General features: G+C 38.0%; 1 protein-coding gene across 1 annotated transcript in view; it reads right to left on the minus strand.

Annotated features, from left to right (window-relative positions):
* ADAMTS5 (ADAM metallopeptidase with thrombospondin type 1 motif 5) overlaps positions 811 to 15,438 on the minus strand; it is a gene marked incomplete at its 5' end in the record, with an annotated part of 46,904 nt that continues 32,276 nt past the window's right edge. Inside the window, 5 exons of the mRNA XM_021398976.1 lie at positions 811 to 7,820; positions 11,088 to 11,263; positions 12,086 to 12,261; positions 12,694 to 12,877; positions 14,351 to 14,634. Of these exons, the coding sequence (XP_021254651.1) occupies positions 7,250 to 7,820; positions 11,088 to 11,263; positions 12,086 to 12,261; positions 12,694 to 12,877; positions 14,351 to 14,634 (1,391 nt within the window). The remainder of the gene's footprint in view (positions 7,821 to 11,087; positions 11,264 to 12,085; positions 12,262 to 12,693; positions 12,878 to 14,350; positions 14,635 to 15,438) is intronic.

Here is a 15,438-nt window from a genome sequence, read left to right on the forward strand (position 1 = left end):
GAGTTGAATTTGCATTCTCTTTTGAAAAGAGCACATCATTTTAGGGAACAAGAAAAACTCCAACGTTGTGTTATGGAATTAGAAAGGGCATGCAAAAAATCAGCATGAAAATTATAGTTCGTAACAATCCAGTTCAATTAGAAAGTCATGGTATAATCATAGAATCAAAGAATCTTTAAGGTTGGAGAAGACCTTCAAGACTGTATAGTCCAACCATCAACTAGTGCATCTTAAGAGCCATAATTCAGTAGGCGTGTGTATGCAATTCTATGTCACCAGCCGTATCCCCTTAGTTATTGCCTTGATCTTTCCTTGGATATGTGTGCTACAAGACCATAGTTGCACACATCATACACTTCTGCCACCTGCTCTGTCAGATTTTTACTACTCTTAGATGAGTTTATATTGCTAATTATCAATCTAATTCTGGCTATCTTAATCCACTGTCTAATTCTGCTGAATGATGCTTTTGGACAGGTCTCATGGATTTCATGGGGGCTCTGTACAGGGTCAGGAGACCACTACTGTATGCCACCTGTGTTGGATGGCAGCAAATCAATTTTTTCCAAGTCTTTGGAAAGGCATTGAGTGCTGTTTTCTGCACTTTTCTAATACATTTAATGACTCACAACAACACATCCACAGAACTTAACTCCACCATATATTGCACAAAATGCAGCATTTACATGTAGAAATAATATTTATGCCCTAATTTAGGGATCAGTCAGCTCAGCCTCTTTTAGCTTCTCACTTTTTAGTGGGAGACAAATGGCAAAAAGCAGCCCACAAATATACCATAAGAAACAAGTGTTTGGACCTATGATACAGTTTATTACTTTTAACTGAAATCACAGAATCAAATGTTTTAAGATTACAACTGGTAAATTATACATATGTAATAGTTAACAAAACAAAATATTGGCCTTCAACGTGTCATAGTACAGTGTAGACCTTGTACAATTCAGTTCAAATGAATTAATGTTTCGCATAACATTATTTATGGTGTAAACTGGCTGACATAGTAGTGCTCTGAAACGGTTAATTTTCTTTGATTAGACATAGAAAAATGAAAAAAAAAAAGTCTTGTGACACATCTTGGTTTTCAAAGGGTACTGGTATTTCAGTCAAGTTATCTGTAATGCACAAAGTGGCACCAGGAGAGTGTACAAAGAGGCACATGAAATAAATTAAGAAAAAATGAAAGCTGCGCTATCCTGTTCATCTTCCCGAGATTACCTCTCTTGTTTTATCTTATCTGATGTTACACAATGGCCTGACAATAGAAGTGAAATTTAATTATTGCTATACAGGGGAACACATTGTCACCAACTTATTTGGAGTATATTATTTCCTTTATCTCATGAGATTTTATCAATACATATACACCTGACTGTCAAGGAGTATGTTTCATACGATAAAACTATCTTAAAATTTCACAGTTCATACGATAAATTGTGTAAACCAGTTCCTAAACCTTAAAAAGAGAAATCATGCTGTTACTTAAAGTGGTATGAGTCTGAAGCAGCTCCTGCAAAGGCAAGCGATGCAATGAAGTTACTCTGAATTTACGTAGGTATAGCTGACACCAGTTCTGCCCCGTGAACGGGATTAATGGAGACCCAAATACTCATTGTGTGTATATGAATGTGGATACACTTATACATACGCATGTATACACAAACACACACACAAAAATACACTTTTCCATGTAGGCACGGTTAAGTTCTATGTGCACACCTCTATGTTTCAACACAGACTATGTAAGATTCTAGCTGATGTGTATGGAAATGCTTGAAATATCCTTACAGCTACTGTGAGACTCTACAGACAAATCGCAGGGCAAACGACACTGAGAGTTTTGGTTTCAATCTCTAACTCTGCAGTATGCAGAGCGGCTAGACACTATCAAACGTTTGGTACAGGGTATCTGGAGAGAAGTTCTCCAACCACTCACCTACATTAACAATGTGTTTGGGGCTTTTCAAACATTGTATGCTATCACTGAATACTGTCACTTGTAATACAATCTTGTAAACCCCAGAGCTACAATCTTGCGATGCCAGCTGAGGACCTGAAAATTTATTTCAGCTTAAGTCATTAACAATACATGCAGTAAACCAGAAATATTTGCATTGGCAATGTCATTACAAACAGGAATGCTGAACTAGCTTTACTATACAACCTAGCATTCCGTGTACCCACAGTAAAAAAGAGAGACTATTGAAAATGTTACCAATGACAAGTATGGGTGCAACTCTATAAAAACTAATCAGTTCATTAAAAAAAGGAACAAAGGCCTCAAAATCAGTAGCTCTGGTGTTCTTTTCTTTTCTTTTTTTTTCCTGAAAACTGCAGCCCAGACTTGAAGGATATAACTTTGTCTCTTGCCATGGGCTCTGTCTTCCTCAGTGACAAAGAACAGCACAGCATTCATGAACACGAGGAGAAACAGTCACCTAAACATTTTGCTGAAAACCCACAAGTATCAGTTTCAACGGTACAAGTCTTGTTTAAAGCTTGCCCCAAAGATCATCAGAGTCAAGGCTTATTGCCATTTCCTGGCACTTTGGAGTGGGCTTTAATGGAGGAAGCATCAGCCACTGGCCATCATAACTTCATCTGAAGCCTCGTGGTTGGCTCTGGGTATTCTGTAGGCGTGGACAGTGGCAAACATTGGGTATAGAGGATGAGCTGGAATGCAACTTGTGTGAATATGGGCACTGATGAGGAAGATACCTTTTCACAGTTTGAAATAGATTATTTGCCATCTGTAGTACTACCCTTACAGTGAAATGGTTAGAAAAAAAAATTTGCATTGTTAAGTAAATTGATAGTATGGGTTTATCTATATTGTATATTTTACCTGACAGCACAGTACAATTTCCCTTGAGTTAAGCAGAATTTGGACTCGTCAAAAACTGGAAGTAATCAGATACTGTTATTTTCATGGAAATACTGGGAATGTGTGCTTGGCTGGCTTCTATTTGTGTCTCACTGCCTGACATGGTGCAAAGAGCTAAAGTAAAACAAAGAAAAACATTGCAAAGCCTTACAAATTGTGCTTTCGACATTCTATAGCTGTAATAAATAGATATATAAGTATATAAATGGTGAAAGGACTGAAAAGGTAGCTTTTATAATGGTTCACTCTTCATAAACCAAATCGTACATCATTTAATCTGTATTTGGAGAGAGGCACACAGAATAATTTCTCTGCAGTGACTTCACTTAAATATAAGAAGCTGCATGAAAGAATACTCACTTGGCACCCTGACAACTCAGAGAAACTTCATTCACATAGAGAGGACTCCCATCTACTGCAAGCTTGCTCCTATTGGCGCAAAAGGTAAGACTCCTACCAACCTGAGTGGTAAACTACTAATGAGCAGAGCACAAACTGCACGCGCCTTTATGAAGCGAGTCTGTTGTATGATCGCTATAGAAGCTGTGTGCTTTTTGTTTTTTGTTTTTTTTGTCCACAGACCTCTATGACCGAGAAATTTTGGAACTGAAGTGTAACAGGGAGCTTTGAGCATCGGGTGTCGTGAACTTCTCTAAGAAAGATGGCAGCAGAAAAAGAATATATATCTATACAGTGTGTGCACATGTATACACATATACTCCTGTTCCATGCAGAAAGCTTTCTAAATAAAAACAAACACAAAATAACCAGTGCCATACATTATGTAAACTCGCTTTCAACACATATTTGAAGCATAAATTAAAAGAAAGCAAGAAAGAGAGACAGAGATGATAGCAAACATTTTAAATATAGAATTTGCACAATTGATATTTTTGTTAAATAAGAATAAATAAATTCATTACATCCATTCACATACTAGTTGTAAAAACAAAAATAAATTATTTTATTTTTTTTTCAGTGCTGTGCTTTTTTTTTCTTTTTTTTTTTTTTACAATTGTAATTAATCCACAAGATTATTCCCTCTCCCCTTGTGATAAAACTGTTTCCACAGGAGGGCAGATAAACTGAACTTCCATGTATATAGTCAAACTGCAGATGATAAGCTTTTTCCTAATTAGATCGTCTCATCTGAAAAGCAGATGTTCAAAATACCCACAGATTCTAAGGGGGTCTGTTGTAATCTAAGGCACTGGAGATGTGTCCCAAAAAGCCTACAGCGAATTTAACACTAAAGCTTGTTAATTTCTATATTCTGGGTTTCTGAGACATTGCCTCTATCCATTAGAAGCATTTAATGAATCTTGTTTGGCAAGACTCAGTAGTAATGTAAGCAATGATGTAAGAGTATGACCAACAAGGAATTTAGTTTGGAACACAAGTTGCACTGACAAATTCACATACCTTGCACCAATTTTTCATTCATCAGTTACATGAAATAGGTATAAATGAAAAAAGCCAGGCTTGGGAACTGGAGTTTGATTACAAAGATCAGCTAAAAAGCAAACGTTGGGTATAGCAGGCTGCCCTAGTTCACCTTACACTTTTAGGATGGCTTCCTTGGTCCGTTCCCTTTCCACTAGGCTGCACGGGACTCTGAGCAACCTGATGTAGCTGTAGATACCCCAGTTCATTGCAGGGGAATAGGACCAGATGACACTTAAAGGTCCCTTCCAACTCAAACAATTCTATGATTCGATGATTTTACATAAAGGTAACTTCTTTTTGCACATTTCCTTCACTACTACACTGGTGAAAATGGAAAAAATCAGTATAGTGGTTTGCTCTCATATTTATTTACTTTTTATAAATAGACTCTTTCTATGAAAAAGATAGTCTTGATCGACAGAAGATTTAGATTTATACCCATTTATGGTATTATTCTCCTGGAGTCTGAATAACATCCAAAAGCCTTACTCATTTTGTTGACTACATAATAAATTATTTCTATAATGCAAACACAAATACTTGCACATTCTGTCTCTATTCTGATATAATACAGGAAAAATAAATGCCAATTAATTCAGCAGCTGTAGGCCTAGACAAATGTCAAATCTATGCTCCTTATCTTTCCACTCATGATGGTTTCTACTTGTTATGACCTTTCTTAAGAGTTCTAGAACATGTATTTACACACATATAAATATAAAAATCAGTTTACTTGAAAGGAAAATAAGACACTACAAACACGACCTTATGGTATAAGGTAGAGAAGGCATAAGCATTTCCAGAACTCTGCAAATATTCAGAGCCTTGATTTAAGTTCTTAGGGTGGCAGCAGTTATTAAGTAGTCAGTTTTCCTCAAGATCCATGTTTTGCACTTTTACTAGAAGGTCACACCATTCTCGAAAGCTGAAGATGACTAATAACATTCCTCTGTAACTCACTTTTAAAGAGGAGGCCCTGTCCCTATTAGTGTTTACTTAGAATAGAGTACAAAAACAGATAGTTCTCCAGGTTTCAACTCATAGATGTAGCAACTCTGTGCTGTTTTAAAATCATCACATGCTTTCTAGAATTCAAACAAACACACTAGAATTGCAAAAACATGTTTATGTCAGCCTGGAGTGAGACCTGCCCTTCTTGCAACACAAACAAAATTTCTTTACTGATTTCACGACTGCGATTTTCTGAGGAGCCTGGGGAAGTGTACTGCTGAGTACCACTGACTCACAGCTGTGTCTGAAAATCTTCCTGCACTCATACTCTCCTGTATGGACAAACCGAGAAATAAAAGATGGATGGAGTTCTACCACCTTGTGCCCGTCATTCTAGGGTATAATTCAAAACCTGCTGATACAAAAGGAAGCAATCCTAACAGTGTTGGTGTCAGGCCTCCCCACCTGTTACCTGCATATGGTGAAATGCCCTTCCTCAGTCACTAACTTTCACCAGATAGTAATAATGGGATTCAGAAGCTGCTGACAAGGGAAATTATTACTAGCTTCTGCCTGTACTGTGGAAACAGTCTTCTTGATGTTGGGCAAACCCTCCACATCCCGATGTGGTTTGACTTCCTACTGACACCTCTTCCTCTCAAATGTGGTAGATATACAAAACATGAAAGTCAAACAAACAAAAAATCAAACAAAAAAGACAAACAGTTACAAACTTTTGCTGGTAAGATGAATACCAGAGTTAGACATGTTGGACAAAACAGTGATAAAATATTAACTGCTTGCTGTGTTTTTTGACCTTTATAGCCTCTTCAAAAGATGTAGGTACATTACACATTGTTAGATTCAAGGTGGAAGCCATAGAGAAAATAACAGAGAAAGCAGTTGAACGTAGCCTCAGAATATCTGAGTTAGAAGACACTTGTTTATCTTACCTGTAATTTTTGGTTCTCTAACTAGTTTCTACAAAATACAGTATGCCTACGTTTCTTGGAGAGAAGGAGCTAGCAGCTATTGTTCAGCAACAACAAGGACCCCATGCTGTGACACAGCTGGAACTAGTGGAGGGTTTACCAAGCGAAAGGTACATAAATCCTTTCTGGCAGACAAATCCTCCTATGCATGTCTGACATACTCATGGTAAGGAGCTGCTGATGGTGCTGGTATTTGAGCCATGTACCTGTGGGGATCCCTGGTCTACAAACTCTCGCAATGCTCCTCTGAGAATTTCTTGGTGGAAACGCAGTGTTTGTCATAGAATTATGATCTGCTATCAGGAAATCCCTGGAACAAACATGCATTTCCCTTTGTCAAAATCAAATTACTTTTTAAAACCAGCAGCAAGCTCTTCATTTTCCAGTAAAACATCTGCAGCCATTTCTGAAGACTGGACCAAGTCCACGAGGGCTGCAGACGTACTTTGGTCAATCACTTTGCTTATATAGCTTGTCTTTTGATTTTTTTTTAGTAGAACCAAGTGATATAAAGTGACATACCAAATCAAATATATTTACAAAATAGCATAAAATAAGCTTCCATGGTATCATGGGTACGTGTGACATTTTCTAAGGACATACTGTATTAGAGGTAGGTGAAAAAGGGGAGATGATTCTGTAACCTTCAAATATCCCAGGATCCTCCATTTGCTAGTTTTTCTTCTTTTTCATTATTCTATTTTATATTTTTGCAGACACAGAGGGCTTATAACAACCTTAATGTTTCTTTTTTTTTTTTTAACAGATCAAGATCACCCTACTATTTTTCAGAGCAGTGCACATCTTCATTTGGTCCAAATAGGCAGATTCTGCCCATAATTTGAGACTTTATGTAAATACACTGAAGCCTTTGCTTCTCTCTGTCTGGGCAGACCTAATACCAGTATGTCAACAATGGCTTCATCAAACCTCTTTTGAAGAAGATCACAACCACAGGTTAACACTTTTTCAGCAAGCACTGTTTAAATGCTGATGGTCTCTGAGAGAGAAGACATCCTTTAGCTAGTTTTCCATGCCCGTCTTTGCACTGGACAGTTCTGGTGTGCCATCCCGTGTCACACGTTCGAGAACAAGAAAGCCATGGCCCCGTCACCCACCGGGGTTGCGTGAGCTGTAGAGTTACTTTGCTGCTGCTGCCACTGCCGGTGACAGAGTTAGTCATTTGCCCTTGCTTCTTTGGCACAAAGAAACTATAACGGACGTCCACTGGTTGAGTTGGGTCAGTTGCAAGTATTTGCACAATAAGAACCTCCTTCGTGGCAGAGTGTCCCATTGCATGCAAGAAATCATCTTTGTGACTCCAGCCACTATAGTTCATGACAGTCCCATTGATATCGATGATTGTTTCTGAAGTGGAGATCATATATTTTCCATTGACAAGGTACTCACCATTTTTCTTTTTCAGGGCCAGGTAGGCAGTAAACCTGCTCTGGTCCTTAGTCTTGAATTGCCGAACTTTGATGTGAGTTGCTCCTTCCGGGATTTTCACTATATCTGTGTAGCCCTTACTGCATGAGGGAAAAAAAAAAGTATTCAGTAGCTCAAACCTCAAGTCTTACTGCAAAGCCTAATGAAGTCACTGGTAAGATGCATCTTGCTTCATTTTTGTTCAGGCCCTGAATCCACCTGGCTTGAGGCACATCTAAGATTAATTTCATCAGGTTCCATTAATTGTCTTTTGTAACGCTATGTTCTTGAAGAAATTTCTACTGCGCTTAATACAAATTGCTTAATCTTCAGCTTCAAGAATGATTTTACATGAGTCAGATACAAGAGGAATGAAAAATAACAGATAGTTTATATACTTCAGCAAAGGGTGGGAGATATGAAACACGATGCACGTTTTCTGTGCCAAGGAAAGATAATGAGATATGCATTGGTTACAGCTGTTTCTTGCTGTCTTTGCTGTAATGATTAAGGAAAGCACGGGGAGAGCAACAGCTGTATGGAGGTACCTTGGGAACATTTAAAAATAATCTTGATCACTGAGAAAAAATTGTTTACTTTGAAATTCATAAAGCTGAAGATTAATTGTTCAGTGTCTAATAGAAGGTGCACTCAAATGCTTAATTTGCAACACAGACTTCTCTTAGTAGATACTTATGAAATGCTTTAATGCAAACTTAGGAAGAGATATTTCACTTTTCTACTGAAAGTGACTGAAAGTGACAAGCATTCAAAACCTGCAAGTGTACCAGAGCTTTTACTATCTCAAGTATGTAATTTGTTTTAACCATAGTGATACACAGAAAAAAAGGCTGAATACTATACATAGCTGTAGGCTACCAGCTGGATTTTGGAAACATTTATTTTCATTTCTAAATCTGTGACAAAACCATTCTGCAAGTACCTCGTATCTTAAGTGCCTGGTGCTGAAACGGATAGAGGAAAGGAAATGAGAAAACACATGTACAATGCAGAAAAGCGACAGTCTCCTGGAATTGTTTGAAGAACAGACTACCAATTTCACACATTTCGATTGCACAAGCAGAGACTGCAGAGACTACAGATTAAATGCTTGTGCTATTCCCATGCTGTTTCAAGAGGTTACGGGACAACTACTAAAACTCCGTTAATTTATAACCGCTATAAACCTGAAGGAATATTGTGCAAATAACAGGCTGCGTGACTCTGCTCCGCAGCACTGCAGAAATACTTGTACTTAACAGTTGCCAAAACAGCTCTGTTAAAACACGTTGTTAAAGTTACAAAATCATTTGTTCCAAAATTAAAAGAACTACTACAGAATGCAACATTCTCTGTAACAGTCCATGCGCAAAAAGAAGCATGCGCAGCTTTAATTCTCCTATTTCTCAACTTCTGACTATTTAACTTTACAGCCCTTTTAAAAAGTTCTTAGGAAAGAGTTTTCCAAAAGATTGGGGTCTTTTTGATCATTTTAAGAGAAAAAAGTACAAGCAAATGTGGTGATGGCAATTGTTTTTAATGGAAAACACCTCTTGTACATTTAATAGCTTCCTTGCACACTTAATGTTCAGATTGATACAGTTTGGTTTATAGTGGGCAGCAAGGTGGGAGCTGCTCTTTTTCAGTGGAGAAAGATAATATTCTTATAGCCACTGCCTTTTTATATGCAAAAATAATTTACAGACAATTAAGATGTTAGTATGTTAATGTAGGGTTTCTTTTTAAAATCAATTACTTGCACAAACGAATTATATCAGTTTCCCCATAAAAATAAATGAAACCCAACCAAATCAAGTTAGAACACACTTAGAAAGTAATAATCAAGCCGTAAGTTACAAGTGAGACAACTCTTTGAATGCAGCAAGGTCAAATTAGTATTTTACTCTCCATCTGGTCTTGTTTCAGTTAAAGCCATGATTTGAGGAATAAGATGGTACCTTCATCTTGTAGGTCTTTTCCAACCTTGGTGATTCTATGATTCACAGAAAAATTACAGTGGAATCTCACTGTTCCCAAGTATATCTACACTACAAATCTGGCCTCATTAAAATTCACAGAGTCTCTTTAGTATTTTTGCCGGAACCTGGACTGCAACATAAGGGTTACTACTGAAGCACATGAAGCGTGTGTCACACAGTCTTCTTTGTTTAGGCATTTCAGAATTTTCATTCAATATTTACAAATTAGAAAAGATTCGGTTTATATAAGTAACAAACTGGATGGAAAGTCATTCTTTTTGGAAGAGGTGTTCCAGCATCGTTGGGTAAGTATTCACTAGTTTACCAGGAAGAGGATTAGTTATGGTTATTTTTAGAACAAATTCACTTTTGAAGATATTTTTGACTACTACTTCTCAGTGTGTCAAAATATAGTATAGAAATAAAAGGTCCTTTTGGGAGTCAGATTTCAAATTCTAGTGGCATTTCATACGCTGTGTAAGAATTTGTAAGACATAAAACAAAATACATTTTGTGTACATTCTAAAAGATGTTGCGTGCTGAGTATAAATGTTCAACTGAAAGTTTCTAAGAGTAGGTCGCTACAGGAGTCCAGTGAGACCTTGGAATCTATATAAACAGTGGTTAAAACATCCTAATTCTTATACGAACCTTAAGGGAAGTAAGAATGCAGACAGAAGGCAGACTTACTTGACATCAATAATCTTGGTACAAAGCTTGCTTCTGCTTTGTATAGTCAGGAAAAACCATGGGGGAAGTTGCTTTTGTTTTACTTGTATTAAGTTGTATCATACTTAAAAGCTGAACTCTGACAGAAAAATGGCTTATGGATGACTGCTATAAATATTTTAACTTAAAAAAATATTTGTCCACCTGGAGATCAATATTATCCCAGTGAACACTAAGGGATATAGAAAATGTCACGTATAAGCCTGTGTGTACTCCTGACATCTTGCCTGGTCACCTCAGCTCCATGTATACTCAGCAGTGTGAAAAGGCATTTTTAGTGTATAATCCCTCTCAGCTACTGAGGATTACTTTTACAGCTGTGCTCTAATGCTATCTGCTTCTCTTCACTAACTATGCATGGAATCTATGCTACTAAATTAAATGGGACGTCCTCGTTGTCGTTTGAAGTTAGATGATATCAAACCCATTCCCAGCACGCACCTTGCCAACACAGCATCACCTGGGAAAATCTGAGTTTCAGATATACCTGGATACACCTCTGACACCAATAACTTTCTGATTAATGACTGTCTTCCCTTCCCTCTCTCCTCTAAAAACCACAGGCCATCTGGCGCAGCAAGACTGGCAAAGAGCAGAAGCACACAAGTAGAGCTACTATTTGCACAACAAGATACGTTTGCTAATACTCAAAATTAATACCTCTTTTTGGTGAAGGTTCCCATGACTTTTGTGCAGCTTGAATTGTCTCCTCCACACACCCCACATTTATCATACTGGAGCTTTGAACCAATGATGCCATCACAACCAGTTCGGATGCATTTTCCTCGGACACAGACTGAATTACTGTATGGCCGACATTCAGTACCATCAGTTACCTAGGTAATTAAAATATCTGTTAGTTAAAATCACCACAGGAAAAAGATATTGCTTTTGTGAATCTGACTGGCAAAAAACCTTATTTATGTCACCCATGCAGAACAGAGTTACTATCCTGACAACCCAGATGGAGTTTCTAACATTCCCAGTGCTACAGCAGGTGAAATTTAGCAAAGGGCTGAAAGCAGTGCCAGTAAAGCACTACAGTGACCCTGACTTTAATGATGACGTCATATCTTGCTAATAATAACAGTACTTGTAGATCGCCTCTCACCTGAGCATTTCAGTTCACTTTATTAATGCATATATTTTCATAACAGTTAGCGGTAGAAAACTGCAAGCCTAAGTGTGGGAGATATTTCAGTTCAAACTATATCTGGTATAACAAACTGACAACAAGTCACATCTATACTAATTAGCAAATTAGTTTTTATTAATTGGTTTTGTATGAGTTACTCTAGACTTCCTTCAGGACAAAAATTATACTTTACTTGTGGTACTCTCTCATCCAGAAGACCCCAGACTCACAGATGAGTCTCCAGGCAGAAGTCCTTTATCCACAACTGAAAAGAAACTACTGCAGAGTGCACTTGCAGGCCTGTATTTTTATGGACTAGGATAATGAGGTGTGGAAAAACTTGTCTAATCTTAGAGTTCTGCTCCTAATGTATAACCACTGGATGTAACCACTACATCTAAACACACAGTTAAATCTTTAAATCAGATGATTAGTGCATTCTCCCTTGTTGTAGGGAAGGATTTTTTAAGATACAGGACACTTCTTAACCGGAACGTGAAATCATGACTGGAGATGCCATTACCTTTTGGGAAAATACCACATAATAGCCTGTTCCTTTGGCTCGGCAGGTGAGCTTGCAAACATCTCCGGGAAGCACTCCAGCATACTTAGGGACCCATTCAACAAAAGTTTTGACACCCTTTGCATCAGACTGATAGCCATTCCTTGCTTCACACTGCTCTTGTCGAAAAGATTTAGCTGTAGAATGATTCACATTATTAGTGACTAGTTCAGACCATGCTGCAAATATCATTATGCACACCTATTATTCCAATTTCTTTTCAACATAATTTCTGAGTTACGATACTTCACCTCTTTACTTAGAATAGGCTTTCAAATCCTTCAATTTTTGTAGAGCTTGGAAACCATCCCATGACACAATAAGCTACAAAGGACTGAAATTAGCATTATGGTTCATCTCCCAGGACTGAAATTTCTTTACATTTGATGCCCTTTCTTTATGAGGTCAGAGTGGGGATAAGTGAATAATGATCATATTGTATTAGTGATGAATGTCTTCCTTGGTAAGCACCCTTTAGAGAAACCACAACAGATCTTGGATGTTTCCTTTCTCAGGAGATGTTTAATATTTACTATCTATGAACACAGAGGCTGGAGCAGCTAACGTACCATTTGCTGGGCAGGGTGTGACATTGCAGGAGCGATAGATAGCCCTCTTGCCAGTGCAGTACCGGCCGTTGTTTCTAGGAGCTGGGTTATTGCAGTGACGATAAGCAAACTGAACGCCTCCACCACACGTACGGGAGCACTGTCCCCAGGGTCCCCAGGACCCCCAGTTACCATGGCTTGATGCCTGAAACGTATGAACAGTGGGAGGTAAGGACATTATCATCCAAGTGTGAATAGGTGCTAAATCTCAAAGACATTGCTAATGTTTTCCCCAGCTGAAGGTATTTTCTTGGTCATTTAATCAGGGATAAAAAGGTGTTAGGAGTCTTCTTTCTTCCAGTGAAATTAATTTCTTTTATCTGCAGAATAATGGCATCTGATTTAGCACTGATTTGACACCAGCAGGCCCCATAAACCATCTCCAGAGGATCTGGCTTTCAGAACATATTCATAAGACTATCTACGAGTAATAAATGCAATTATTATTCTAAGTAGGTATTGCTCTGTATTATGAGATCTAATTAACATACACAAGCATTCTTAAGGATACTTGAATGCTGAATTCAAAGGACGAGATAAAACGATCTCTTATGTTGATGAGTTTTGTTTCCAACTACCTACTTCATACATATGCTACAAATATGACAAAATATCCATAGTTTCACCATACACCCAAATTACATTAACAGTATTCTAAGTCTAAGATGAGGCAATTGCTTCTGCTTTTCACTCTGTAAATAGATCAGACTGTATTTCAGAGTGTTTTAAAGGCAGGAAATGAACACATAAATCAAGAATTTGGGCAGTGAAAGTGAAGAAGCAGCTCCTTCTAAACCAGCAGCTTAACATTTCAAGAGCACTGGCAAGAGATTGAGCTTTCAGATATAGACTGCAACTCCCCTAATTTGACTCTATAGCATATTGCAACAATTAACAGATATTGCACATAGAAATATACCAGTCTATAAAGAAAGAGTGTTATAAAGGCTGCTGCTTGATTTGAATGACTCTTGCATTTTGTAAATATCTTCACAAAGCTCTACAATTCCATATTTCTCCTGTAGATATTACAGAAGGAGCAGTGCTATTGTCTTCCCAGTTAATTTCAAAGCATCTGAACTGTGCAGCTGACAGTTCTAAGCTTGTGGACTCTCATGAGCCCGGGGACTCTTCAGGAGCATTAAGCTGACAGAGGGAACTCCTTCACTGTAGGTACAAACTTAGCTGCTCTAGAAATTATATCCTGGATGAACTTCATCAATTTTTCTCTTCACTAGAGTTAGCTCCCTGGAGACTTTCAGATGAGGGCCATAAACTAAGTTTTCATATCTAATTTGCCTCAGAGTCCATTGCCAAGAAGTCAGGAAGCTGTGAAAAGTTCCTTGACAATATTGCCACACATCCTGAGACCTGCCTTATTGAATGGGTGTCCTCTAGTCTGAAGTGATGCTCTCAGTTTTCCAGGACTACGGCCTTCCAAAATTCAAGAAGAAAACAGGCTTCCTGAAACTCAGTAGAATTCTTCCTGTATCCTTCACCAGTAACACTCCAATTACATGCTAAAAAATACAGCAGCTTTCAATCTGACTTTCATAATAAAGTGCCTTTCACTCCTACTTTGAGGATTACGCCTTCTTAAGTTCCCTAGGGAACTTACCGAGTAGTATTTCTTCTTGGTTTTGTCAACACATTTTCCCTGGAGACAGATCCTCCCTTTTCCACATGGTGTTCCTTCCACAGCAGGCAGCTTCTTAGTCAGACATACCATTTGACCTTGACGAACAACTGCACACCACAAGCGAGAGCACACATCCATCCCGGGACACACTGTATATTCAGGTCCAAAGGCCAATTTGCACTGACGAATGGCATCGTAGGTTTGTCCTGGAAGCTCCTCAGGGCCCAGGATCTGCTTTCTTGGTTGGTCCAGCAAACAGTTACCTAAAAGAACAAACCAACCTATTATTACTCCTTACCTACTTTTTCTGCAGTGCTGCAATCTGTCATACAAATTAGGGAGACCGATAATGACAGCGAACCTCATTCGAAGGACACTGATGTCAGTGGAAATGCTCTCTGAGGTGTCATTAGGCTTTGTATGAGGTCATATTACTGCAACCGAGGTCTCTCCTCGCAGCATACCAGGTGTCAAGCTATTTTCAATCCAAGAAAGTAAGTGTAAATAAGCTTTATTCAGGCCCCTTTGGTCTTCCATTCTATTTTCCTTTATTTGAATTGACTAAGAACACATTCCACTCTATCATTTTGTGTTTTACGAAATGATCAAGAGGAGTCCTGGTAAAGTAAGCAAAGCTCTCATTTGAATTTTGAGCCAGAACATCACAAATGGTAATGCTTCTAAAGCGAAGTCTGAAAAATTACAAAATGCAGACCATGAAGCACTTAAAAACAAATACATAAATAAATGCCTTCCCCTCCAAAAACCACACACACACAAAGAAACAGATCAAAGGAAAAATATAAAATGAATATCAAATCTAATGGTGGTGGTAAATCTAGACTGGGCTTCCCTTGTAAAGAATGATACTTGGCTGCTTCTGGAATTAGTTTGAAGGGGGCTATAAATTTTATACAAAAATCCACAAGAAAACCACCCCAGAAAGACAAGAAAAAAGTAGAATAAACATAAATTACAGAACTGAATATGTGTGCTAATATATATTGCAGAAGTTAAAATTTGTCTGTCACACTCTAAAAAAGAGAATTCTCTTTTTGCTTCTAGAG

This window comes from Numida meleagris, chromosome 1 (genome assembly GCF_002078875.1).
Source record: "Numida meleagris isolate 19003 breed g44 Domestic line chromosome 1, NumMel1.0, whole genome shotgun sequence".
Taxonomy (NCBI): Eukaryota; Metazoa; Chordata; class Aves; order Galliformes; family Numididae; genus Numida; species Numida meleagris.